Source organism: Eptesicus fuscus, chromosome 2, assembly GCF_027574615.1.
Source record: "Eptesicus fuscus isolate TK198812 chromosome 2, DD_ASM_mEF_20220401, whole genome shotgun sequence".
NCBI classification, from domain to species: Eukaryota; Metazoa; Chordata; class Mammalia; order Chiroptera; family Vespertilionidae; genus Eptesicus; species Eptesicus fuscus.
The window spans coordinates 116425646-116453609 of record NC_072474.1 but is presented as its reverse complement, the minus strand read 5'-3'; the positions used below and the strand labels follow the sequence as shown (position 1 = coordinate 116453609).

Here is a 27964-nt window from a genome sequence, read left to right as displayed (position 1 = left end):
TTGATTCTTAGGAGTCTGACTTCAGAAACGGTTTCCTCTGTGTTGGGGGACAGGACCGAAGGCTGGCTCTAGGGGACAGGTCCTATCTTTGGGGGTCACACTTGTTTAGGACCAAGTACTCGCAGTTCACAGCGCGCTCAGCGTCAGGTTGGCCCGTTTCCTTTCCTCTTCTCTACTTTGTTTCTGCTCATCCTCTCCCCTCCTTCCGCATTTGCCCCGTCATAGGCTTGGTGGTTGGCTCTGTATGAACCGGGGTTTCTGAAGCCCTTGCATGTATTTGTTTATTGCCAAGGGGTGTGGGGCGTGGGCCCTTCTTTCTTCCTCACGCACTCCATGTGGCGCTGTCTGTTGCCCGGCATGTGGCACGTTTTCCCCGTCATCCACGAGTGCCTGCTCCCCTCAGGCTCTGTCCTGGACATATGGGAGGGCCCTGTCTGTCACTCGGACAGTGCCGGTTTTGATTGTGTTAAGATGAGAACATGGAGGATTTGGAGCAGGAGAGGGATAGGCCATGGCTTAGGTTCTGAAAGAATTACTCCAGGTGCTTTGTGGGCGGAAGGGGCGGAGGCTGAAGCAGGAGGACTAGTTAGGGGCCTGGGGTCAGGTGTGGGGCAGGCATCTGACGGGCCTACGTTTGCCTCCTTGGTTCCTGCTCATGGATGTGGAGAAAGGGGCGGGAAGTCTTATCAGGAGCAGGACCTTCTCCCCCTGGGCCGTGGGCACAGTCTGCCGGGGCCATGCCGTGGAGGTGGAGGCCGCAGTGTATCCGTTTGGTTTTGGACATGGTGAGCGCCTGAGGCATCTCAGGGGAGCTGTGGGTCAGGCAGCTGAGCCCCAAACCAGCCTCTGGGAGCTGTGTGTGATGACGGTGGTAGATGAGGCTGGTGGAGAGCACAGTGTAGGTTCTCTAACGTTCAGGAGCTGCAATCTCTTCTTTTTAAGAGGTTCAGGAGCTGTGACCGCTTAAATTTTTTACTGATTTTAGGGAGAGGAAGGTAGAGGGACAAAATGGTGGAAACGTCATTGATGAGAGAGTATCCTTGATCGGCTGCCTCCTGCACGCCCCCTACTGGGGATGGAGCCTGAAATTCAGGCATGTGCCCTGACTGGGAATCGAACCGTGACCTCTTGGTTCAAGTGTCAGTGCTTAACCACTGAGCAACATCAGCCAGGTGGTAACCTCTCTTGTAGTATTAATGTTTACATCTAAATGGCCTTAAGTAAATTTGGAGCAGAGGAATTTTAAGTTAATATTACATGCACAGCATTTTTTATTACATAATCATTTTGCATTAATTATACAACATTAAAATCTGAAGCAACATTAATTCATCAGTGAATTTTGTTTACCAAAGAGTTATTTGGGTAGATAATAGGCCTTACTCCTGCCCCCCACCCCTTCAGTATGTGCACTGCTCTTTGGCCTAGGCCCTGGGTTAGAGAGCTCTGACCTAGCCGCCGAGGGGACGGGATGAGCCAGGCAGCACCTCTTCATGGGAACAGAGAACCACACAGCGAATGGGGAGCAGGCTTCGCGGTGAGTGTGCTCAGGGCCGCCCCTGAGAGAGGACGCAGGAGGACGCCCAAGAAACTAGTAGAGTCTGGTGTGGGGGTAGGACTGACGGCGTGGTGACCGGAGCCACCGAGGGTGTCTGGTGTCAGGGGCTTGCACTTCTAGAAGAAATAGCTTAAAGAATGCACATTTCTTCAGTGCGCAAATTACTGAGGGTTTTTGATGACTGGGCGCATACTGGAAACGGGCATGGTGACGTTGAGAGCACGCCATAACCCTGCCGTGTTTGCTTGGCGTGGCCAGGTTGTCCGGGAGGTCCCGGGAGTGGTTTCTGCTCTCCAGAGACTGTGCGTTTTAGGAGCTGGACACAGTGACAGAAGCAGCAGCAGCCCAGGACTTAAACAGGGACGGGCCCAGAAATTGGTTTATCCAGTTATTTTGGCATTAATTTACAGCGTGAGCAGTAACTGCTGGACGGTTCTGCCAAAACCAGTTATTAATATGTATGAGCATTAGTTGGCAATTATAGAACACTTACTCTGTGTCAGGAACTGTCATACCCATTTACGTGAGTGTGTCACCCTGGTGTGGGCAGTGTGGGGCTGGGGGAGGGTGCAGGAAGCTGTGACCTAGGTGGCGGCACAGCTCAGGCTCCTTGGGGCTCCTGGTTACGTTGCTGCTTCCTGAGTTCAGAGCTGGAGAAAGCACACAATGCCAAACCCCCGGAGAAGCTGTGCCCTGCAGGTGCCTAGCAGTGGACAGTCCAGAATGTTCTTGGTGGAAGTTCATGGCAGCCGGGGGCAGCTCAGGTGGCAGCCCTGGAGTCAGCGGTGGGGAAAGAGGCTGAGAGACGTACGCATGCAGGCCATCTTGTCCACCGGTCGTTGGCAGCTGCTTCTGCAGCAGATGTCACTGTTGAGCGTTCACGTGGGACACAAGTATCCTTGCACTTGGTGCCACCTCAGATTCCTTCTCTAGATCTCTGCCACTGACTACCCCTGAATCTTCTTTCCAAATTCCCGACCACCCAGCCAGACATTGGCTCTCTCAGAGAACTGGTTAGCTCTGCATCTGCGGCCATTTCTCCTCCTGACGGGGACAGCCAAGGGGACTTTGCAGACGTCCACTCCCAGGTTGGCTTTCCCTCCCCCTGCGGCTGCAGGCCCATCTGAGTGCAGGGTCGGGCAACAGCCACCTGCTGCTGACTGGGCCCAGCGCGTCCGTAGCACCATCTGTAAACAGACTCAGCGTTTTCTTCCTTAGCTGTTGGTCGTAGGAGTTCCCCAAGAGGCCACAGGTCACTTTTGAAGGAGTGGCAGTGCAGCCACGGAACTGTGCAGTCCACGTGGGATTTCAGGGTCTTCTTGCACACGGTGCGCTGGTGGGCAGCTCAGGTGGCTCCTGTGTCAGGCCCTTCCTCTCCGAGGCCATCACTTTGAGAACCACTGGGAGTGATGGATGCTAAGCCCACGAAGACGGGAGAGTCTTCTGTTTGTCCATTCAGTGGACATTGCCTGCCTCTGAGCGATGCTATGGAAGGTGTTAGTAGAAGGAATGTGATTGGGATCATGTTCTCAAGGAGTTTACAGTCAAGTTCATCAGGAGAGAGAGTCAGGTCTCCCTGGGGAGAAGCTCTGTGAGATGCTGGGGAGCAGGAGGAGGACGGACGAGAGGAGTCTGAGAGGGAAGGTGATGTGTGCACCCTGTTGAAAGCTGAGGGGCGTCTTCCAGGTGGCGGACAGAGGAGGAAGCGTCCCTGGCCCTCCCAGGCAGGTTTGCTGGCCGAGAGGCCGGTCATCGCGTGTTGGAGCACTGGTCTGGATTCAGGGGCCTGTGTTTGATCTTGACTCTGTGATGTTGGTGAGCTTACTTCATGGTTCTGTTCCTTAGCTTTTACACTTACAAATGGGTTAACAGTACCTACCTTCAGCGTCATTGTTAGAGTTACAGGAGGGAATAGATGTCTAGCATTTAGCACAAAGCCCAGCACTTAGCTTTGTACCCCGGTCACCTCCTCTCCTCAGGGCTTCTGTAGTAGCATGCACATATTTTCATATTAATACTCTTTCATTCTGTTGAAACAGTCCACTCCCGGGCCGTTTCCCCAGGAGCCAGAGCATACATGTGGTCAGATGACGTTCATTTCGGTAGGGCAGATGGTGACTTCTCCCTCAGGGAGCAGCCGTCTGTGACCCTGTGTGAAACGGGCTGCTCCTCAGTGATTGGAAAGTGAGCTCACCGTGTGCCCCAGAGGGCCCTGAGCCCTGACAGGTATAACACGTGCTCCTCGGAGCAGGCCCACGAGGCAGGGTTCTGGGTGAGGAAGCTGGGCATGGAGAGGGTAAGGAGGGCCCATGTTGCCGTGCTGTGAGCAGTCTGCCTCCCAGCATGCAGCATACATAAGCACAGTTTTGTTGTTATTTTCTAAAGGAATTTTTTAATTTTTAAAAATATATCTTCATTGATTTCAGAGAGGAAGGGGAAGGGAGAGAAAAAGAGAGATAGAAACATCAATGATGAGAGAGAATCATTGATTGGCTGCCTCGTGCACGCTCCCCACTGGGGATCAAGTCCACAACCTAGGCATGTGCCCTTGACCGGAATTGAACCTGGGACCCTTCAGTCCGCAGGCTGATGTTCTATCCACAGAGCCAAACCAGCTAGAGCCATAAGCACATTTATTAAACATTTACCAAAATGGCTCATATTTTGGACCTTACAAATGTCTCTATGAATTTGGGAGAATTGAAATTATACAAAGTATCTTTTCTTTTTTTCCCTAAATGTTTAAAAAAATTTATTGATTAGAGAGAGAGAAAGACATCAATTTGTTGTCCCGCTTATGTATTCATTGGTTGCTTTTTGTATGTGCCCTGACTGGGGATTGAACCCACAACCTTGTCATATCTGGACGATGCTCTAACCAACTGAGCTACCCAGCCAGGGCCCAGAGTATCTTTCCTTTTTTTCTTTTTTCTTTTTTTAATATATTTTATTGATTTTTTACAGAGAGGAAGAGAGAGGGATAGAGAGCCAGAAACATCGATGAGAGAGAAACATCGATCAGCCGCCTCCTGCACACCCCCCACTGGGGATATGCCTGCAACCAAGGCACATGCCCCCGACCGGAATCGAACCCGGGACCCCTAAGTCCGCAGGCCGACGCTCTATCCACTGAGCCAAACCGGTTTTGGCCAGAGTATCTTTTCTGACTACAATGGAATTATACTAGAAATCAGTAATAGAAAGATACTTAGAAAATGACAAATATTAGGAAACTAAACTATACTTTAAAGAACCCATGAGTCAAAGAAGAAATCAAGAGGGAAATAAGAAAAATTTTTGAACTGAATGAGAATTAAAACACAACATATCAAAATTTGTAAAATGTAGCCAAAGCGATACTTATTTTATAGCACTAACCCCTCTGTGCCAGGGAGAGGGCTCGATGGCCTCTGCTCCCACCTTAAGAAAGTAGACCGGCCTGGCCGGTGTGGCTCTGGAGAGAGCGTCGCCTGTGGACCAAAGGGTCATGAGTTCAGTTCTGGTCAAGGGCACATACCTTGGTTGCAGGCTCCTCCCTGACCAGGGCTCTGGTCAGGGCTCATGCAGGAGGCAACCAATCCATGTGTTTCTCTCACATTGAGGTTCCTCTCTTCTCTGTCTTTCCCTCTCTCTTCCACTCTCCCTAAAAATCAATGGAAAAGTATCCTCAGGCAAGGATTAATGAAAGTAGATCAAAGAGCCATTTATGCCCTGACTGGTTTGGCTCAGTGGATAGAGTGTCGGCCTGTGGAGTGAAGGGTCCCAGGTTCAATTCCAGTCAAGGGCATGTACCTTGGTTGCGGGCACATCCCCAGTAGGGGGGTGTGCAGGGGGCAGCTGATCAATGTTTTTAACTCTATCCCTGTCTCTTCCTCTTTGTAAAAAATTAATATAATAATAAAATAAAAAGCCATTTATACACATCCAAAGAAAGGAAATCCTAGCTAATAAAAGAGTAATATACAAATTGGCCATCACCCCAACACACAAGATGGCTGCCCCATGTGGTCAAAGATGGCTGCCCCCATGTGGACACAAGATGGCCGCCACAAGATGGCCGGCAGGGGAGGGCAGTTGAGGGCGATCAGGCAAGCAGGGGAGGGCAGTTGGGAGGGACCAGGCCTGCAAGGGAGGGCAGTTGGGGCAGACCAGACCTGCAGGGGAGGGCAGTTATGGGGAACCAGGCCTGCAGGGGATGGCAGTTGGGGGTGACCAGGCCGGCAGGGGAGGACAGTTAGGGGTGACTAGGCTGGCATGGGGAGGCAGTTAGGGGCAATTGGGCCGGCAGGAGAGCAGTTAGGCATCAATCAGGCTGGCAGGGGAGTGGTTAGGGGGTGATCAGGCTGGCAGGCAGAAGTGGTTAGGGGCAATCAGGCAGGCAGGCAGGCGAGTGGTTGGGAGCCAGCAGTCCTGGATTGTGAGAGGGATGTCCAACTGCCCGTTCAGGCCGGATCCCACCGAGTGCAGGCTGGGCTGAGGGACACCCCCCCCATGGAGAGGGTACAGGCTGGGCTGAGGGACATCCCCCCATGCACGAATTTCGTGCACTGGGCCTCTAGCCCTATCTAATAAAAGAGTAATATGCAAATTGGCTGTACCTCTGCTACACCCACAAGCCACGCTCACTAGCCAATCAGGAGCGACTATGCAAATTAACCCAGCCAAGATGGCTGTGGCCACGGAGCTGCAGCAAACAGGAGGCTTGGGTTTCCCCGGCAATGGAGGAAGCCAAGCTTCCCTGCCGCCCTGGCCAGCCCAGGCCTACACTCAATGCTACAAAGTTTCAATTATAGAAGATAAATAAATCCCAACAAAAATGGTGGCAGCCACGGAGCTGGAGAGAGCAGGAGGCTTGAGTTGGTGATGGACGAAGCCAAGTTCCCGCAGCCCTGGCCTGCCTTGGCCTCCGCTACAAAGTTTCAATTATAGAAGATAAATAAACCCCACATACCAGGGCCTCCGCTTGGGTCGCTGGGGGGCATGGCCAGCCTGCAAACCACCACAGGCCCCTTGCCCAGGCCGCCCCACGCCCCAAGGGAATCCCACCCTGATCCGGGACACCCTTCAGGGCAAACCAGCTGGCCCCCACCCGTGCACCAGGACTCTATCCTCCTATCTAATAAAAGAGTAATATGCAAATTGACCATCACTCCAACACAAGATGGCTGCCCCATGTGGTCAAAGATGGCTGCCCCCATGTGGACACAAGATGGCCACGACAAGATGGCCAGCAGGGGAGGGCAGTTGGGAGGGACCAGGTCTGCAAGGGAGGGCAGTTGTGGGTGATCAAGCCAGCAGGGGAGGGCAGTTGGGAGGGACCAGGCCTGCAAGGGAGGGCAGTCGGGGGTGATCAAGCCTGCAGGGGAGGGCAGTTAGGAGTGACCAGGTCAGCAGAGGATGGAAGTTGGGAGCGACCAAGCCTGCAGGGTAGGGCAGTTGTGGGGGACCCAGGCCTCCAGGGGAGAGCAGTTGCGAGGTACCAGGCCTACAGGAGAGGGCAGTCAGGGGTGACCAGGCCTTCAGAGGAGGGCAGTTGGGGGTGACCAGGCCTGCAGGGGAGGGCAGTGAGGGGTGACCAGCCTACAGGGGAGGGCAGTTAGGGGCAATCAGGCTGGCAGGGGAGCATTTAGGCATCAAACAGGCTGGCAGGTTAGTGGTTAGGGGGTGATCAGGCTGGCAGGCAGAAGTGGTTAGGGGCAATCAGGCAGGCAGACAGGCGAGTGGTTGGGAGCCAGCAGTCCTGGATTGTGAGAGGGATGTCCGACTCCCTGTTTAGGCCTGATCCTACCTGGACAGTCGGACATCCCTTGAGGGGTCCCAGATTGGAGAGGGTGCAGGCTGGGCTGAGGGACACCCTTCTCCCCATGCACGAATTTCGTGCACTGGGCCTCTAGTAATAACATAAAAGCAAATGTTAATGAGAAACAATTTTAAATATGGAAAACCATGAAGCCAAAAGCTTATTAATTCTTTTAAGATTAATAAAATTGATAAGCCTGAGCCAGGCCAAAGATTTGAATAGATATTGTATAAGCCTGTGAAAGGATATTTAACGAACGTAATTACTAGGGAAAGCCACAGTGAGACAGTTGCCACACAGTCATTACAATGGCTACAGTTAAAACAAGTTACCACATGGATGAGGACGTAGTTCACCAGAACTCTCCAAAAGTGGTCTTTGGGAGAACCTTGGACATTTCTTAAAAGTTAAACATGCATGCCCTGACGGATTGCTCAGCTGGTTGTAGCATTGTCCTGATACACCAAGCTTGTTGGGTTCAATTCCTGGTCAGGGCACATAACAAGAACCAACCAATGAATGCATGAATAAGTGGAACAACAAATTGATGTTTCTTTCTCCCTTCCTCTCTCTAAAGTCAATGAACATGTCCTTGGGTGAGGATAAAAAAAAGACATGCACCTACCACACACCAGGAGTTGAACATGAGTGTCCATAGCAGCTATTCCTTTTTTAAACATATATTTTTTTATTGATTTTTCACAGAGAGGAAGGGAGAGGGAGAGAGAGTTAGAAACATCGATGACAGAGAAACATCAGTCAGCTGCCTCCTGCACACCCCCTACTCGCGATGTGCCTGCAACCAAGGTACATGCCCTTGACTGGAATTGAACCTGGGACCCTTGAGTCTGCAGGCCGACGCTCTATCCACTGAGCTAAACCGGTTAGGGCAGCAGCTATTCCTTCTTTAAATCTCCCGAGGATATATTTTTACTGATGCTAGAGAGGAAGGGAGAGAGAGAAACATGGGTTGGTTGCCTCCTTGTACACGCCCCGACTGGGGATCAAACCCACAGCCTAGCTACGTGCCTTGACCAGGATTGGAACCCACAGCCTTTTTGGTGTATGGGACGACTCCAATCAACTGAGCCACTTGGTCAAGGCAGCAGCTATTCTTTGTAATAGCCCCAAACTGGAAACAACCAGAATATCTCCAAATGGGAGAATGCATAAAAAGTTGTGGCTCACCCACACAGTGCAGTGTTACTCAATAATGACAAGGAAACCTTTCTGATACATGCATATGTGGGATCACCTCCAGATTACAATACTCTGCAAAACAAGCCAGACTGAAGAGGATGTGTTGTGTGGTACCATTTTATAGAGTTCTGGAAATTGCAAATTAGTCTTTAGAGACAGAATTCAGTCCAGTGGTTGCCTGTGACTGGGGTAGGATTGGAGGAGAAGGGAGTAGAAGTGGGGTAAAAAGAGGCACAAGTAACTTGGAGTGGGTAATGGGAATGTTCATTATCTTGACTAGAGGCCCAGTGCACAAAATTCGTGCACTGGTAGGGTCCCTACCAGCTGCTGCTGCTGGCCGGGGCCTCCCTCCCTTGCCCCGCCCACCAGCCTGCCCCCTGGTTGAATCCCGGAAGAACTCCAGTCGAGGGACAATTTGCATACTACGTTTTTATTATATAGGACTATTGTGATGTTTTCACAGGTGTATACATGTCAACATTATTCAAAGTTCATGCTGCAGATGTTTTCAGCTTATTGTACCTCAGTTCTACTTTAGTACAGCTGTAAAATGTTTTCAAAAAGATCATTGAATTTATATTTGTGCTTCACATTTAATCACAGTTAGGGGAGTAATCACCTGGGGGGGCATTGTTGTTAGGATAACTTGAATCGTAGTCAGGTGTTGTGTGTGCATGTGTGTTTTGTAGTAACCTGTTTGTTGCTTGCTTTGCTGAAAAAGGAGTGGAGGGGAGAGTTTCACCTCCTGGGAGAACTAGCTTCGTATTTGAGCATGTTGGTCAAGCGTCGAGCAGTGTTGACTTTGGTTCAGGACATTGTCTATGATCTCTCCATGGATGACTGCAGCTAGCTCCCTGGCTTTCCTGACCACATGCTGGGGATCCCAAATTATATGTCCAGTTGCATCCTTTCCCTGAGTGTTCATTCAAAAACAACCCCCTGCTGTTTGGAATCTAACACCCACTTCATATGTGCCGCGCCCAGAGCAAACCCTTGGTTCTTCCACTGTCCCAGCCTGTCCCCCTGCCCGGCACTCTGTTATCGGATGTCCTCGTCGCATCCTCAGGTCCGTTGGCGAGTCCTGTGGCTCGACCTTCTACACCCCCAGTCTGACTGCTCTGCTCCTTCATGCCTCCCACCCGCGCCTGGGACTACCTGGAACAGCCTGGCATACAGTGTTTCCTCCCCAGAGTTCATTCTTTTTCATGCAGCAGAGTTTCTTTTTAAGATGAAAATTGGGCCATGCCATCTCCTTCTGAGAAACCTCCCAGCCTTGGCCTTCCTCCTGCCCCTTGACCCGACCCACGTTTGCGCGTGCTGCTCCTCGGCTCCCAGTGCTCCCCCAGATCTTCACACGGCGGCTTTATGTTTTCCAAAACTTGCTCTTGTTAGAACCACGTCCTCCTGTGGTCCCACTCTGTACCCTTGGCAACTCCCTTTTCTTCCTAGAGATTTACTGCCCCTGGAGGTGCAGTGGTCATGTCTGTGTTTGTGTGTCTGCTGTCCCTCGGTAACCAGCAGGGCCTCCCTGCTATCCATCTTGGCCTCCTGTTGTCAGACCCTTCAGGAGGCCTGGCACCTAGTGGATTTCAGGATCTGTGGAAGCGGTCTTCCCATCTCGGAGCCATCCACACGCTCAGTCCACACTCTGGAATTGTCCTTGCCTCTCCTCCTCGTCGTCGCTGACATCTGGTTCCTTAGAGGTCTTGTTCGCTCTCCCGTCACAGTGACCTCACGGCCCCCTCACTCCTAGGTGGCTTCTCCCATTTCCTGGCTCCGTTCCTTTTGTCACATTAGGTCTCTTCTGTGCACATAGCCTGTCCCCTTGTTAGAACAGGAGACCAGGCCATTCCCCGCTCAGTGCTCCCTCCCGCTCCTGCCCCAGGGCTGGCCACGCTAAAGGGCACCATCACCAGCCCCAGGCACTCCTTTCTGCTCTGTTTCTCCTTCTCAGTCACCACTACCTGGTGTTCTGTAGTTTTAAAAATCTTTATTCTTTATAGCATTACAAATGTCTCCCCACTCCCCCCCCCCCCGCCATTTCTCCCCTCCACCCGGTTCCCTCCCCACCCCAGGCCTTCCCCACCCTATTGTCTGTGTCCATAGGTGATGCATATATGGATATAAGATCTTTGGTTAATCTCTTCCTGCATATTCCCCCTCCCCCCGAGATTCGTCAGTCTGTGCATGTTTCCATGCCTCTGGTTCTGTTTTATTCATCAGTTTATTTGTTCATTAGATTTATTTTGATTTTCTTATACAATTGTTGGTAGATATGTATTTATTGCCATTTCATTCATATTTTTTATCTTTTTTTCTTCTTCCTCTTCTTAAAGAGTACCCATCAACATTTCATTTAATCCTGTTTTGGTGGTGATGAACTCCTTTAGCTTTTTCTTGTCTATGAAGCTCTTTATCTGACCTTCATTTCTAAATGAGAGCTGTGCTGGGTAGAATAATCTTGGTTGAGGTCCTTTCTGTTCATCACTTTGAATATTTCTTGCCACTCCCTTCTGGACTGCATAACTTCTGTAGAAATCAGCTGATAGTTGTATGAACACAACCTTGTAGATAACTGTTTTTCTCTTACTGTTTTTAAGATTCTCTCTTTGTCTTTAACTGTTGGCATTTTAATTATGATGTGTCTTGGTATGGGCCTCTTTGGGTTCCTCTTGTGTAAGACTTTCTGCGCTTCCTGGACTTGTAAGTCTATTTCTTTCACCAGGTAGGGGAAGTTTTCTGTTACTATTTCTTCAAATAGGTTGTCAGTATCACGCTCTCTCTCTTCTCCTGGCACCCCCATAATATGAACATTGGTATGTTTGAAGTTGTCCCAGGGGCTCCTTATACTATCTTCATATTTTCTTACTCTCTTTGATCTTCTGGTTGGGTGATTTTTGCTTCCTCATATTCCACATCATTGATTGGATTCTCGGCATCCTCTACTCTGCTGTTGTTCCCTGTAAATTACTCATTCCAGTTCGTGTGTCCTTCATTTCTGACTGGGCCTTTCCCATGTCTTTGGAATTCTCATGAAGATCCTTGAGCAACCTTATAACCACTAGTCTGCTTGCTTACATTTAATTTAGGTCTTTTTCTGGAGATTTCTTCTGTTCTTTCATTTGTGACATGTTTCTGTGTCTCCCTGTTTTAGCTGCTTCCCTGTGTTTGTTTCTATGTATTAGGTAGAGCTGCTACGTCTCCTGGAATTGGTAGAGTGGCCTTGTGTAATAGGTGTCCTGTAGGGCCCAATGACTCAGCCACCCCAGTCACCTGAGCTGGACACTTTAGGTGTGCCCCTGTGTGGGCTGTGTGCACAGTCTTGTTGTAGTTAAGCCTTGATTGCTACTGGCATCACTGGGAGGAGTGGACCTCCAGGCCAGTTGGCTGTGCAGACCAGGTTGCAACTACCATGTGAGAACTGCTGTGCAGGAGACACCCCTATGGAGCAGGACTTGCTTCTCTGGGGCTTTGGTGCTCACTGAGTCTGCCTCTCGAATGTGTCGCTTGTGGATGTGTACAGTTGTAACCTGGTGTGGTCTGAAGCTGTCCACCAGGTGTACTGGGTCTGGTGCTCCCGGGTGGTACAAAGTCAGCCACTGCCTGGAGCCACCCTGCAGGAGCTACAGAGCTATCTGCATTTGGCTGTTACTTGTATTGGGCTTGGAAATGCCAGCTGAGGGCAAGCTGTGAAGCAAGGTAGGCTGGTGCTAATGCCGGGTCTTGGGCCTCTTATTGATAGTTATGGGGTATGCTGACACCAGCTGCTGCTTGTTTGAGAGATTTTAGGAAAGTGTGAAGCCTGAAACAGGATAGGCTATTCATACGTCAAAACCGCTGCAAACAGCTTGGGTGGGGCTGAAAATTGGATGGGGTGTGGCCTCGGAATCACCAGGCTGAGCGAACAGTGTGAGCCAAGCTGATGGAAACTCAGATATGGCTGCCAGTCAGGTCTGCGACGGGTGCGTGTGTGTGTATCAGCATAGGAACGATGACCTCTGCGAGCATCCTTGACTGGGAGAAAGCGGCCCCCGAGTTCCTGCCCTGATGCCACACAGTCCAGTTCCTCCTTGTAGGTCCCTGGATCCCCCAAAGCCACTGCCCCAGCGGGAGTCCAAGTAAGTTTGTGTGCTGGTCCTTTAAGAGGAATTGCCTGGGTCTCCAGCAGCCTCTGTGCCACTCAGTCACAATCCTCACTGGTTTTTACAGCCTGAAGTTATGGGGACTTCTCTTCCTCGCTCTGGAACCTGGACTGGGAGTCTGGTGTGGGGCTAGGACCCCTTGCTTCTCATGGGAAGCCTCTGCATATTAAAAAATCGCCACACGTGGGTGTTGGACCAGCCTGCCCCTCACCTCCGTCCCTCCTACCAGTCTCGATGTGCTTTCTTCTTTCCTTCTCTAGTTGTAGGACTTCCATTCAGCCAGCTTTCAGGTGGTTTTGAATGATGGTTGTTCTGTATTTTAGTTGTTATTTTGATGTGGTTGTGGGAGGTGGCGAGTACCGGCATTTACCTACATGTCTTCGTGGTTCTCCTAATGAATTTTCACTTACCTGTCTTATTTGTCTTTGACAAGAACATTAACGCTCAGGACCGGGATCTTTGTTTCATTCACCACTGTGTTCCCAGCGCCTGGACCAGTGCCTTGGCACATGGTGGGCTCCCGGAAATCCTGGATGGACAGACAGATGCATGGTTGCTGAACTGGATGCTCTCAAGCCAGTGCTGGCTCTTTTGATTTCGGGCTTGGGGGCCTTTGTAACCTTGGAACCCAGCATCTCCTTTGTGGGTAAAAGATGGCCTAGAAAGGTATGAAGGCCAGGGCCATTCTGTTGGTGGTGGGCTGTTCTCCAGGACTAGGGACAAGAAATGGCTTTGGGGTTACATAGGTTAAGTCAGCATGGTGTGGGAAATTGTCATAATCTAGACTTGTCAGAGCTGTTGGGACAGAGAACAACAGTGACTGCCATGGTGTTCCATGGTTTGAGGAGCAGTCTGGAGCCTTCTAGAATACCACTGAGAGAGAGGGCTCAGTTCTCTCCCCTCGCACCCAGACATTCACATGGCTGGCTGCTCAGCTGGGTTTGGGTCAGTCCTTGCAACCCTGTGGATGTGACAGGCGTAAGCAGTTTGACCCCTGGTTTATAAAAGGTAAGAACCCCCGTGCAAGTCCCTCTTTGGTCCAAGTGCTGCTGTCATTTGTTCATTTAGTCTCTTGGCCCCTGTTTAAGCACCTGATCCCAGCTGGCCTCTCTGGGCGGTGGAGTGGAGCTGGGTGCACCTGTGCTCCGGTGAACAAGGGCGTGTGTGAGCCTCAGGGCTGGAGGACAGGGAGGAGCCGGGGGCCGATGGAGGCCTGGTGGGCTGGGTGGGCATGGAGGGGGCCTGGAGGGAAACTGGAGATGTGAAATAGCCCAAAGTTCCAGCCAGTGGAGCCCAGGGCTGCCTCCCTCCTGATTCATCCTGTGGCAGGGGCACTCCAGGGGGCCAGGGGCCTGGGCAGGGGGCGGGGGTGGGGGTGGGCAGGTTTCCATCGCCTCCATCTTGCGTGTGCTGTGGCAGAGCTTGCCTGCCTCTGGAAGGCCATACCTGGCTTCTCTGCTCACCTATGGCCCAGGTGTGCTCTCTCGAACCTCTTCAGGATTTACAGACGTTTCCTCTAAGGTGCAGATGATTCATCTTGGGCTCATGCTGATTTGGGTTAAAATCTTGGTGCTGCTTGCTGACCTTGTGTTTCTTACTTACATATTTTATTGACACTGTTACAGACGTCCCCTTTCCCCCCCTTTGCCCACCTCCACTTGCCCCCACCACCTTTACATTAGGCTGTTTTTTTTTTTTTTAAATATATTTTATTGATTTTTTACAGAGAGGAAGGGAGAGGGATAGAGAGTTAGAAACATGGATGAGAGAGAAACATCGATCAGCCGCCTCCTGCACACCCCCCACTGGATATGTGCCCACAACCAAGGTACATGCCCTTGACTGGAATCGAACCTGGGACCCTTGAGTCCGCAGGCTGACGCTCTATCCACTGAGCCAAACCGGTCAGGGCCATTAGGCTGTTTTTAACTTGGGAGCCTGTTTGTGTGTTTTACAGGCCATTTTACTTTTCTGTTAGGGCGATTGGTAATCTTTTGGAGAGGATAGGGTCATAATCTTGCTGCTTCCTCCTGCCGTGGAGGCTTCCACCCCGCCCTCACCCTCACCCTGTAGTTTAAGACCTGTTTGGAAAAGTGGACATTGAGATTGGGTAGCTGTCAAGCTGGAAGGGAGACTGGTTTTTTTTTTGGGGGGGTGCCCCCCAATAGCCACCTTGGGGGGCGTTGAGCCTGCTGACTTGCGCCCCGGGGCTGAGCAATGCACAGACAGACCTAGAGTGGTGACTGAACTTGGTTGATGCAAAGCATCCTGGTGCTTCCTCAGTCGGAACACTGGGACACACTGCATAGTGGGAGCTAATACAGAAGTCTGGGTGCAGGGTCAGTTGGAGAGTTTCTAACTCCTCCTACTTTGCTCCTGTGGCATCACTATTTTATTTGAAGTATGATGAGATCCTAGGACACGAGGTACAGTTCTCTTCAACAAATTCTCTATTTGATGTTTCTTTCCCTAAACACACATGCATTGTAATTTTAGAGCTACATGTATTTTTTAATGATCTTGGTTTTGTGGATTATGTATTGAAAATGGAAAACATCTTTCTATTCCAGACTCCTTTTAACTTTGGCATGAATCACAGAACTCCACCCTACCCCGCCGGGGACTACTGTCTTCTGTGCAGAAGCGAGCGGAAAGACTCTTCCTTCCTAGAGAGTGGGATTAAGACTGCGAGCAAATTGGCCCTTTCTGTGGCTCCCAAGGGCAACAGTGTGCTGCACCTGCCGCTGTGGGTGTGCCCTGACTGCAGGCGGACCGTGGAGAAGGAGGAGAGGCACGGCGGTCTGGACCAGCCAGCGGTGAGTGCCCTGCAGAGCTCCCGCGCTCCCTGACTTCCCAGCCAGTGGGCATGGGGCTTCCTGGGCAGTGAGATTGTTGACACGGGTCTGCTCTCCGGGAACAGCTCCTTCCTGTGCCATCCTCTGGCCCCTGCTCCACTCGCCACCTGCTGGGCTTTCTCCTGGTCTTCCCTGTCACACCTGCAGGGGGTGGTAGGGAACCTGCCCACCTTGGTCAGACAGCTTGGTTAGCAAGCTTGCGGGGCGCAAAGGTATGCTTTTTAGTCTGGCCTCGGGGTTTCTGTGGCAAAGCAGTTTGCTGAAAAGCTAGAAGGCTTTAGACAACTCCGTGTGCTGGTAGCTCACCCGAGATTCTTCCCCAGCGGCAGTTCTCACGTCCTGCTCTCCTCCGCTTACCTTGACTTCATGTCTCAGCTCAGTGGGGGCTTTCCTGAGGACCAGGCTTGCCAGGGAAGGCCACACCCTTAATCTGATTGTTGGCCCAGACTGTGGCTTAGGGGGCCTTGGCTCTGAAAGGGCTTTCAAATCTGCTCTTTGGTTCTGGAAGGAGTTGGCTTTTGCAGCCATTTGAGGCCCCACAATCTAGGGCTTCTCTGCTCCTTTGGTCTCTGCTTGGAAGCAGCTGTCCTTGTGACCCCTTTTCTGCCTGAGACTGCTCCCCGGCGTGGTCCCTGGTGAGAGTTTGGCTGCTGCATAGTGCGTTGTCTTGGGCTCCTGTCTTCTCTGTCTCCTTGCTGCCTGCCTCTGAGCCAGGGACTTCTGTTTTGGGGTTTCCTTGAAGGCAGCACCCCAAATCATGTGGCATTTTCTGGAGTAGTGCCTTAATAACTAAACCTGAAAAGAAAAGGGGCCTCCCTCACGCCCCTTCTCCTGCTCTGTCCCTCTGGCGCCTCTTTCTGACCACTGCGTATTCACTTTGTTTTTGTTGTTAATCTTCACCTGAGGATATTTTTCCATCATTTTTAGGGATAGTGGGAGAGAGAGGGAAAGACAGAGAGAAGCATCAGTGTGAGAATAACACATCAATTGGTTGCCTCCTGCATGCGCCCCGACCAGGTCCGGGCTGAGGAGGAGCCTGCAACTGAGGTATGTGCCCTTGACCAGAATCGAACCCGGGACCCTTTGGTCCGCAGGCCGACGCTCTCTCCACTGAGGCAAACCGGCCAGGGCCATATTCACTTTGAATTCTCTCTTCACTGGAACATAGTCCATGAGGGCAGTTGTTTTTGTGTCGTATTTCCTTACCAAGGACAGTGCCGAGCCTGGCATATTTTAGGTACCCAGAGTATTCCAATTAACGGATGCATAAATGAATGAACAGAGAAAGGACTAGCCCGTGGGATCCCTCACTGGAGATGAAGGTGGGTAGGCAGCGTTGGGTTTTTAACCCTCAGATCTTCCTGCTTTATCAGGTTACTGTCTCCTTTCTGTGTGCACTCGGTGTCTGGTCTGCCCCGGTGCTGGCAGAAGGCGTTTTCTGCCACTCGTGTAGCTTGTCCTCGGCACTGTCAGCGGCGTGTCGGGTCTCCCACCGCCGGGCGTTCTGTCTCTTCAGCTCCGCTGCCCTTCCTTCCTGTGTCCGGTCCTGTCCACCTGCTGTGCCTTTGGGGAAGGGTTGCTGCTTCTCTTCCTGGTTTGGACGCAAGTGGAAGCACCTCCGATTTCTCTTGCCATTCGGGGACTCTCGCTTCCAAACTCCCAGTTTGCCCTGATGATGGATTATCCAGTGAGGCTTTTCTCCTCATCAGAAAAGAGTGAGCCCAGGGTCACCGAGGGGTCCCGTGGGCCTGTGTTTGTAGACTTGGGCCTTCTGTTGCTTTCATAAAGTTGGCCTCTGTGTTCAAGCTGGTTAAAATTGCTGGCCTTTAAAAAAAAGATATAATTTACATGTGAAAAATTCGCCCTTTTAAAGTGAATATAGTTCAGTGAGTTTGACAAACTTAGGCAGTTGTGTAACCACCACCATCGCACAAGCTCCCTTGTTCACTTGCATTGGCAGCACCCTCCCCTCGCACCCCACCCTTGTAACCATCGCCCTGATTCCGTCCCCACGGTCTTTCTTTTCCCGAGTGTCCCAGTCCCCTGTAACTCGGCATGGTTGTGTGTATTGCTGAACCAATTGTAAAGCTGCACACGATTTGTTTTCTCATTCACTGTTGATGGATGTGGAGTTGCTTCTGGATTTGGACTTTGCTCTGGCTACGTCACCACACCCCAAGCCAGTGGGAGCCTTTCTTACTCTCTTCCCAATTCCACCCCGTCTCTGCCCTGCTCAGCTCAGCGGTTGAGCTCCCCACTTCAGGGCCAAGCTCGAAGTGGACCCCAGGCCCTTGCTCCCCTCTTACCCCCATGGCTGGGGGCTTCCAGGTGCCTGTCCCTTTCCATCCCCCCAAGGCTTTATGCTTGGTTATTCTTTTCCTCTTTTTTTTTTTTAATTAAGCATATGTTTATTGATTTCAGAGAGGGAAGGGAAAGGGAACAAGAGAAACATTAATGATGAGAGAGACTCATTGATCGGCTGCCTCCTGCATATCCCCTCCCGGGGATCAAGCCTGCATCTCAGGCCTGTGCCCTGACCGGGAATCGAATCAGTGACCTCTTGGTGCCTGGGTCAACGCTCCACCACTGAGCCACGCCGCCGCCGGGCTGTCCTTTTCCTCTTACATGTCACCGATCTTTTCTTCTGTCCTGGGTGCTGCCCAGGAGAATGCAGATGCTCTAGAATTGTCCACTTGTTAAAGAACCCGCCTTTGCCCAGCCCTCCCTTCCCGCTGGCACCACCTCCTTTCGCCTCTTCAAACCATGCATGTCTCTGTGAATGTAAAACTTCTGGTTTAACTTGTTAAATTTCCATTTCTTTTCAGGTTAGTTTTGGTAAACTATATTCTTAGAAATTTTCAGTTATTGGCCCTAACTGGTTCGGCTCAGTGGATAGAGCGTCAGCCTGCGGACTGAGGGGTCCCAGGTTCGATTCCAGTCAAGGGCATGTACCTTGGTTGCGGGCACATCCCCAGTAGGGAGGGTGCAGGAGGCAGCTGATCAATGTTCTCTCTCATCGATGTTTCTAACTCTCTATCCCTCTCCCTTCCTCTCTGTAAAAAATCAATAAAATATATATATTTTTAAAAAGTAATTATCAGTTGTTGGTATGCAGTTGTGTGCAGACCGTCTCTTTAATTCTGACCATATTTGTAGATGCAACTCTTGGAATTCCTCATATTTCTGCCCCCCCGCCCCCTTTTTTTAATCAGTCTTGCTAGAAGTCTGTCAATTTTGTCTTTTCAAAGAAGAGCTTTTTAATTGTTAACATATCTCTCCTTTTACTTGGTCTGTTTCATGCATTACTGCAGCTTTATGTGTGTGTGATACATATTTGATTAGTGAATGCTGGGGGACACACAGGAAACGGTGAAAGGTACCCATGAGCACAGCACGTTAGTCACTCTCGCCCGTCTCCTCGCCATCCTCCTCATCTTCCCAAAGGCATCCACTGGCACCAGGTTCCTGTCTGCCCTCTGGAGGTGTTCGGGCTGCTCTGTAGGAAGGTGGTAGCGGCGGACACCTGTCAGTAAGTGAGACACGTGGTTCTCCCAGTGTCTTGCTCTGAGAGAGGGGTGCGCGTGCCTCGAGAGGTAGGGGCTGCTCTCCAGCTTCTGAGGGCTGCTGACAAGTGTCTTGGAGCCTGAGCTGGGGTGCCATCAGCTTTGGGGAGCGGCATTCCTGTGCTCATCTCACCTGGAGACCTGTGGGAGCCTGAGCCTTGCTCAGCCTGCTATTGGGAGAAGGAGTGAGAGTCCGTCCCCATGCCGATGCCAGGAGGCCGGCACGGAGTCACTGGGCCTTCATCCCAGTCGGTCCCGCTGAGTGTGGCCACCAATGCAGTGGCTTCTCCTCTTTCTGTGGCTACTCTCCTGCCTTCCTAAGTTGAGTTCTTTCTTATCCACCTTTCTATTCTTCTCTGGTATGTGCTGGAAACCTCTAATTGATGCTCTAGATTTCAAAATGTTAGTTGTATTGGCTCAATTTTAAGTATTAGCCAATTTTCAGTATTTCTATTTTGAACTATGAATTATCTACTATTCATAAATATCAAACATATCTCTCTAGGATTACCTTGAATCATACTGACTTTTACTTGACTGCTGTTAGAATCGGAGGCCATCGTCTGTGGTCGGTTTCACCAATAAGTGGTTAAGTTTTCATGAATGTCCGTGGGAGCTTGGAAATGTCTCCTCAGGGTTGAGATGGAGAACTCCATGTCTCCCCTTGTTAATTGTGCTCGTAACCCCTTTGTATTTTTATTGGTCTCTGTGTGCTTAACTCTCTCAGTTTCAGAGTAATATCCGTTAAAGTCTCCTGCTGTCATGTATATTTGTCTTTCTTTCCTTGTAAATATTTCCATTTTGATTTACATGTTTCAAGGCTGTGCTGGGTGAATATAGGTTAAAATGATTAAATCTCCATACATTGTTCCTTTTCTTCTTTTTTAAAATATATTTTTATTTTTTAAAAATATATTTTTATTGGTTTCAGAGAGGAAGGGAGAGGGAGAAAGAGATAGAAATATCAATGATGAGAGAGAATCATGCATCGGCTGCCTCCTGTATGCCTCCCACTGGGGATCGAGCCTGCAACCTGAGCATGTGCCCTTGAACGGATTCGAACCTGGGACCCTTCAGTCCGCAGGCCAAAGCTTTACTCACTGAGCCACGCCGGCTGGGGCCGCATTGTTCTTTTTCTTGCACTGAAACCACCTGAGGCCCCTTTGTCCTAAGGGGCTCCTTGCTGTGTCCTATGTGAACTCCTTCGCTCTCCTCACTTCTCCTCCTTCTCCGCCCCTGGGTGTGGCCTGTATTGGGTGATCTTGTCGCAGTCCACAGAGAGGCGGCTTAACTTGGTCTCTCTTGTCCTACTTGTTAGTAGTGACATTGACCCTTGTCACTGAAGGATTGCTGGTCTGTGTGGGTTTAGTTCTCTACAACACAGGCCCGCCCCCAGCACTGCCCCCAGCACAGCCCTCTGCGCCCCTGGCAGGCCTCCGTCTTCTCACAGAGCTCGCTCTCCTGCTCTTGGTTAGCTAGACCGCCTGCCCTCCATCCCACACATCGTCCTTGGTGTCCTGCTGTTTTGAACTCGATACAAATGTCAGTGCAGTAGCATTACTTGGTGTCTCACGTATTTTGTTTGAGATTCACTAACGTCGCTTCTTTGTTGTCACCTGATGCGCCGCCGTGGCGTGGTGTCCAGGGTTCCTGCTGGGCGGCGCACCTGGAGCACGCGCTGCTCGCTGTTCAGATGCACGGGGAGGAGGAGTCAGTCGTGGGGATTTACAGCGTGAGCTGACTTACACGTTAAGAGCAGTAGTGTACTTTTCAATGAAAACTGTTTTCTGAAGCAAAAATAATTTAGTGAGGGCTCTGGTCGGTGTGGCTCAGCTGATTGTCATCCCATGCACCAAAAGGTTGCGGGTTCGATTCCCAGTCGGGGCGCATGCCCAGGTTGTGGGTTTGATCCCCGGTGGAGGGCATGCAGGAGGCAGCCAATCGATGTTTCTCTCTCTCCCTCTCCCTTCCTCTCTCTCTCTGAAATCAATAAAAAATTATTTTAAAAAAATAATAATTTAGTGAGTAGAGTAGCATTGTTTTGAAAATCTTTTTAATGTTTGTATAATAGGAGATGCTAGATTCTCAACCTGTTGTGATAGGTTGTTTTGATTGAAGTATATGAAGAAAATATTTTAATAGCTTTTTTAGATAACTGCATTTTCGCAAGCTGACAAGAAGTAGTTTTTTTTTTTTTTAATTTCTTTATTGATTAAGGTGTCACATATTTGTCCTCATCCCCCCATTCCCATCCCACACCCCTCCCCATGGATGCCCCCACCTCCCTGTTGTCCTTAACCATTGGTTAGGCTCGTATGCATGCACACAAGTCCTTTGGTTGATCTCTCCCCCCTACCCCTACCCTCCCCTACCCTCCCTCTGAGGCCCAACAGTCTGGTTGATGCCTCCTTGTTTCTGGGTCTGTTCTTGTTCCTCAGTCTATGTTGTTCATCATTTCCCCTAGATGAGCGAGATCATGTGTCACTAGAGATATACTTATAAGAACCGAATGTGAGACGAGCAATAATAGTTATGCTGATAGGCAAATGAATCAGTCTGTAGTGAGTTTCTTTCTGGACCAACAGATCTCTTGAGACCCAATTTCAATGTCCACCAGTTCCTTATGTGTACATGTCAGCACTGACTTTTCAGCTCTGGATGGCGGACAAATGGTGGTAATGCAGGTCCGACTCCCTCTGGTTTGGTCTTGCCCGGACCCAGGGGCGCGCGGCCTCGCCCGGACCCGGGACCCAGCCTCACCCGGATCCAGGGGCGTGTGGCCTCACCCGGATCCAGGGGCGTGTGGCCTCGCCCGGATCCAGGGGAGTGCGGCCTCTCCCGGACCCGGGACTCAGCCTCACCCTGACCCGGGTCCCAGCCTCGCCCGGACCCAGGGGCACGTGGCCTCACCCGGACCCGGGACCTAGCGGGGCTTCGTCTTCTTGATCCCTATTCCTGTCGGTCAATTCCCTCTCAGCAATTCCTTCAGCCATTTTCTCAAGGCTCCAGGGCGGCTGCCGCGGAATTCCTTGGGCGGTGGGCTCGGTGAAGCTCCGGTGCGCCCGGTGCGTGGCGGCGGGCTGGTCCGATGTCGCTGCGATGGCGCTCGGGTCTGCAGCAGTGGCCGGTCACCGGGCGTGCGCACCTGGCCGCTTCCGGGGCGCTGAGATTCTCGAAGGACTCGGAGGTCAGCAAGCGCGGAGTCTCCCACCCCATGTCTCTCAGGGGCTCATCTGTCCGTGCTCGGCAGCGAGTGGAGCTGTCCCCTCAGCCGGAGACCGCCGGGGGAACTGTGCCGAGCACGTTCCAGGCCGCCATTGTGTCGCCAGAGCCATAGTTCTTAAAGTGTGATCTTTGGCTCATCGGCATCAGCATCATCCCGCGTCCCCCTCTCTTTTATTCTAGTTGTAGAGCATCTGCTCAGCCAGCCCTCCGGTGGTTCTGGATGGTGTCTGCTCTGTTTTCCAGTTGTAGTTTCTAAATTGTTGTGGTAGGCAACATTCAGGCGTCCGCCCTATGCCGCCATCTTGGTCCTCTCTGTAGTTAATAAGTCTTGATTGTTGTTGGTGTCACTGGGAGGAATTGACCTCCAGGCCAATTGGTTGTGAGGACCCGCTGTGTCTATAAAAGAAGAATTGCTGTGCTGGAGACAGGTTTATGGGCCGGGACGTGTTCCAGTAGGGCTTTGGCGCTCACTGAGTCTGCCTCTTGAATGTGTCCCTTATGCGAGTGGTTGAAATCTGGTGACGTCTCACACCGACCACTAGATGCCCTTGTTTCTGGGTCTCCAATGGGGTGCAGGTCAGCTACTGTCTGAGGCCACTCAGCAGGAGTTACAGCAAAAACTGCAGTTTTCTCCTCCTGCTTGAGTGGTTTCGGAGCAGTCTGACTGGAACTGCAGTTTTATTTGGTTAAGCTGCCACAGGGCAGGCCATTTATATGCAAAAGCTGCTGTTTGGAGCCTGGGCGGGTTTGTAGAATGTGCGGGGCGGGCCTCAAGGTGGGGCGGGGTCTCAGGGCGTCACTAGGCTGGGGCGTGGCAAACAGCAATGGCTGCAAGTCTGCCTTTTCTGCCTTTCCGCGTTTCCAAGTCCCCGCGTCCCGTGCTCCAGCGCAGTAAACACTGATTGCTGGGCGCACCTCTGCAAGAAAGTCACTCTCACTTTCCGACACGATGGCCGAGAGTCCAGCTTCTCCCCGTAGGTGTCTGGGTCTCCCGCGCGTCCCCAGAAACTGGATTTCAGAGTGATCCAGAGCTTATCTCCCTACGGGTTGGAAAAAAAGCCGCGCGTCCCGCCACCTGCCACCCGCCACCAGTCCGATTCACGCGCCTCCGTACCTCAGCCCTTCCGTGTTTGTTCTTTCTTTTTCCTTCTTAGTTGTAAATCTACCATTCAGCCAGCTTTCCCGTGGTTCTGGGTGGTAGACGCTTTGTCTTTTAGTTGTATTTTTGAAATTGTTGTGCGCGGCGCAGTTCATTTGTTTAACTTTGCTGCCATCTTGGTTCTCCTCCAAGAAGTAGTTTTTTAATGGTTAGTTCCAGCGTAGAGTCCAGCACTAGCAATGATTTCCCTGCTGTCAGACCAAGTCCTTGCTCTCGCACTCTGCGTGACTCCTTGCCCACGTGGGATTTGGTAACACCACACGTTGGTCATTGGTAAAAGCAGTGGCTTACCAAGTGAGGCAGATGGAGCTGATGCCAACACCTGTCCTTGTTCAGTGTGGAAAACTCCTATCTGTGCTCCCCACCACCACTCTCATGGAGAAGCCGAAAACGCGGAGCGGCTTTGGGCCCACAGCGATGGCCACAGGCTTGCCAGCCTTCGGATTCTTGCTGGAAAGCTCCGATTTAATGATTAGCCACAGAGAGTGGTAGCTGTTTTCCTGGAAGTGACAGGCTCATTTCATTCATTTTTGAGAAAATGGCCAATGGCCACGTCTGAATTTCCTCGTTTGGTCTGTCAGGCCTTCTTCCACGGCGCCGCGCGGGTGGCGGTGCCTTTCGTGGGGACGCTGCGGCAGCGCTGCATGTGCACTTCCTGTTTCATCACAAAGAAGGTTCCAGAGACGTGGCTGCCGGGCTGGGCTCGGACACAGGTCATGGCCCTCCTGCACAGGGGGCATTGTTAGTAGACCTGGTCTTTTTCAGCCGAGTGCGTGGTGGGGAATGCAGCCTGCGGTCCTGCGAGGGGCAGCCTCCCCCACCGCCGCTCTGCCACCGCCACGGCCACTGGGCACAGAGAAAAGGCCAGTGGCACCTGGGAGTGAATGTGGACACGCTTCTTCCTGGCGGCCCGCTGAGAAGGTGCTCGGACCCCAGGGCGTGGAGCGCACGGCGAGAGCCTGTTCTGTTGGGTGGTCTCCTGCTGCCGCGTGGGATCCTCCGTCTCTGTGCAGTGAGGTCCCGGTCGGTGACATGCAGCGCACACGTCCCCGGTCTGGCTGCTTCCCTTCCCTGTGTTTACACTGCCTCCTGAGGAATACCAGCGCATTTTGAATCGAGCCAGATTTCTCAGAAAAGTTTGTAGTAGTTACTGCTTCTTTAGTTCTGTTTATTAGTGTTTTCTCCTATGAACTCACAAGTGCATTTTTAGTGTGTATTTTCTCCTGTCAGCACAGTCCAAAGGAATATGTGAATGACAAATGTAACCACGTAGGTAACTGAAAATGTTTTAGTAGCCCCATATCAGAAACTAAAAAGAAATAGGTGGTATTATATGTTTTACTTGAATATATCCAGGCTCATTTCAGCATGTACTCAATATAAAAAATGTTAGTGAGATTTTTCTATATTTTCATACTGAATATTCAAAATCCTGCTCACCTTTCAAATACTCAGTAGCCACATATGATATGGGGCTACTGAACAGCACAGTTTTATGCTTGTATTGTTTTGCATTCCAATTTTTTTTTTTAAGAGAGAGGAAGGGAGAGGGATAGAGAGATAGAAACATTGATGAGAGAGAAACATCAATTAGCTGCCTCCTGCACACCCTCTACTGGGGATCGAGCCCACAGCTTGGGCATGTGCCCTGATGGGGAATTGAACCAAGGACCTCTTGGTTCATGGGTCGATGCTCAACCACTGAGCCACTCTAGCTGGGCTGCTTTGCATAGACCTACAACCCACCTGGGATCGAAATTAAAATTTTATATGGTGTGGAGTTAAGGTCCAGTTTAATGCATTGCCATGTGGAGATCCAAAGCTATCTTTGGTTAATACGCAAAGGCAATGTTTCAGGACTCCAGAACGTTCACAGTGCGCATCCTGCAAGCAAGCTTCACACCTGGGGGGCGGGGGGGGCGGGGCTGTGGGTGTATTTTCATGGTCTTCGAAGACAATGGAAACACCTCGTGTTCTGGTAATGGGGAAGGTTTGTTGGGATTGCAGAGCTTCGGCCCTGACTTCGGTGAGCGGGGGCCTGCGTGGTGCTTGTCAAGCCCAGGCTGCTGAGGAGGGACCAGAGGTGTGTCCACGCTTACATCCCGTGCTGAGGCCGAGCAGAGCCGTCGCAGGCTGGGCTGCTCTGGGCAGGCGAGTCCGGAGGCTCAGAGGAGGGCTGGTTGGGACGCTTACAGACACCTCCTGGGAGGCAGGCCTGCCTCAAGAACCTGCTGCGTAGTAGCCAGTACCAGGCCTGTGTTGAATTCAGCAATTTAGTTTCAGCTAATCATTCATCTTCTTTAAAATAATGTGTATTTGAATTTTAATAATTTTCAGGGTTCTTTTTGTTTTGTGTAAGTTGTAGACCAACTTGAATTTTTCTACTTATACAAGGACTTAAAAACACAAGTTATATTGCATTTTACTTTTGTAGATGTTTAAATAGCAAGAAGTTTGGTTGGGGTGGGAAATGGCGCTTTTGGAGAATTTTTTAAAAAGAGGTCTTGTAGCACTGCAGCATCTGGCCACAGGGACGGCTGTTCGGCAAATTCACGTCCTGCTTCTGTGCTTTCAGGGCTGACTGTTAAAGGGTCCGTTTGGTTCTGGACATTAGCGTTGTGTCTGGGTTCTCATGTATATGGTTGAAATGTGAGTCCTGCATTTCACACTAAGGAGCCAGGTTCTTTATTAGCTACTATATACAAGGCATACAGCCCCGTTTAAACCATCCCTTTAAGACTTTGCTGATATTCGCCCTTATCTGGACTGTTTGTCCTGTTGGGTCTTGGTTCGTAATACAAACATACAGTCCCTTTATAATGAACTTCATGAAGGTGGATGCCAGCGTAATTTGTCACTACTGTCCGGAATTGTTAGAATGAGAGGACAGAAAGATCATCGGAATGGTGGTCTTTGGCTTTTTTCGCTTAACATATGCTTTTGAGGTTCATCCATGTCACTACGTGTGCCAGTGTTAATTTCTTTTTATTTCTGAACTAGGTGTCCCTCAGCCCGGCCTGCGGCTTCTTGCAATCCGGGACATTCCTCGCAATCAGGGACCCCTCACTCCTAACCACCCGCTCCTTACCACTTGGCTCGCTGCTCCTTAGAGGTTCCCGCCACCGCTGTTGCACTCGCCAGCCGTGAGCCCGGCTTTGGCTGAGCGGCGCTCCTGCAGTGGGAGCGCACTGACCACCCGGGGGCAGCTCCTGCGTTGAGCATCTGCCCCCGGGTGGTCAGTGCGCATCATAGTGACGGGTCGTTCTGGTCGTTCCACCATGATGGTTCCATTGTAATGGGCTTTCATACATATAGACTAGAGGCCCCGTGCACGAAATCTGTGCACTTGCGGGGGAGGGGGGGTTCCCCAACCTGGCCTGTGCCCTCTCACAGTACGGGAGCCATATGATCGATCGCCCCAAAGAGGTAGGCCCTGCCCATCCATCCAGGGCTCCTTGATGGATTGCCCCCAAGAGGTAGGCTGGAGCCAGGGGTCCCACCTCCGCGGCAGGCCCGCAGGTGTGTGGAGCCATCTTGTGACGACGTGAGGGCATCACGCGTGAGTGTGTGACGACGACTTAGCCTTTTATTAGTAAGGATAGTATTCCGTTGTGTGGACGAACCAGTTTGTTTCTCCACCAGCAGTAGAGGGACATGTGTTTGCCGGGTTGGGCTGTTGAAAAGCTCCTAGTAACATTTCAGTACAGTCTGCGTGTGGACATAGTTCGTTTCTCTGTGATAAAGACCTAGGAGTGGATTCAAGGTCATAGGCTAAGTGCGTGACTAATGTCATAAGGAACCATCATGTGTGTCAGAGTGCTGGCGCTGTTTGCGGCCCTGTGTGCGCGTCTCCGTTGGCCTCCGTCCTCGCCCAGGCTGGGTGTTGGCAGTCCTCAGTGACAGCCGTGCCAGGGGCTCGTAGTGTTTCCCAGACAGCGGGAGTTGGCTTTTCCTAGTGACTTGTGGAGCATCTTTTCACGTGCTTTCCCACCTGTGTCTGATGGGAAGTGGCTGTCCGCATCTTTTACCTGTGTTTGTTGGTTTGTTGATATTGCTGAGTTGTGAGGGATCTTTACATATTCTGAACACAAGCCTCTTAGTAGACATGTTTCTCAAATACTTTCTCCCCGTGAGTGGCTGGCCTTTGCGTTACGTAACACTTTGGTGAGGAGCAAACGTTTTACATTTTGGTCAAGTCCAAGTTATCAGCTTTGAAATGGTTTGGGCTTTGTGTTCCACGGGAGAAGTCTTGGCTGCCTAACGTTTAAAGAACTTGGGTCTCTTTTTCTAGATGTTTTATGGTTTGAGTTTATCCGTTTGATCTGTGACCCATTTTGAGTGAACTTTGGTGTCTTTTGTAAAGTAAGAGTTGCAGTTCATCCTTTTTGTATGTGGATGTCCAGTTGTTCCAGAACTGTTTGTTGAAAATACTGTTTTTCCTTGTTGAGTTACCTTGGCATTT

The 27964-nt window shown here is 51.0% G+C and overlaps 1 protein-coding gene across 2 annotated transcripts in view; it reads left to right on the top strand.

Annotated features, from left to right (window-relative positions):
- Positions 1-27964, top strand: part of FAM193A (family with sequence similarity 193 member A) — a 107896-nt gene that overhangs the window by 20041 nt on the left and 59891 nt on the right. For both annotated transcript variants that reach the window (XM_054708558.1, XM_054708551.1), the window contains exon 2: positions 15271-15516. In XM_054708558.1, the coding sequence (XP_054564533.1) occupies positions 15289-15516 (228 nt within the window). In that variant the 5' untranslated portion in view covers positions 15271-15288. The remainder of the gene's footprint in view (positions 1-15270; positions 15517-27964) is intronic.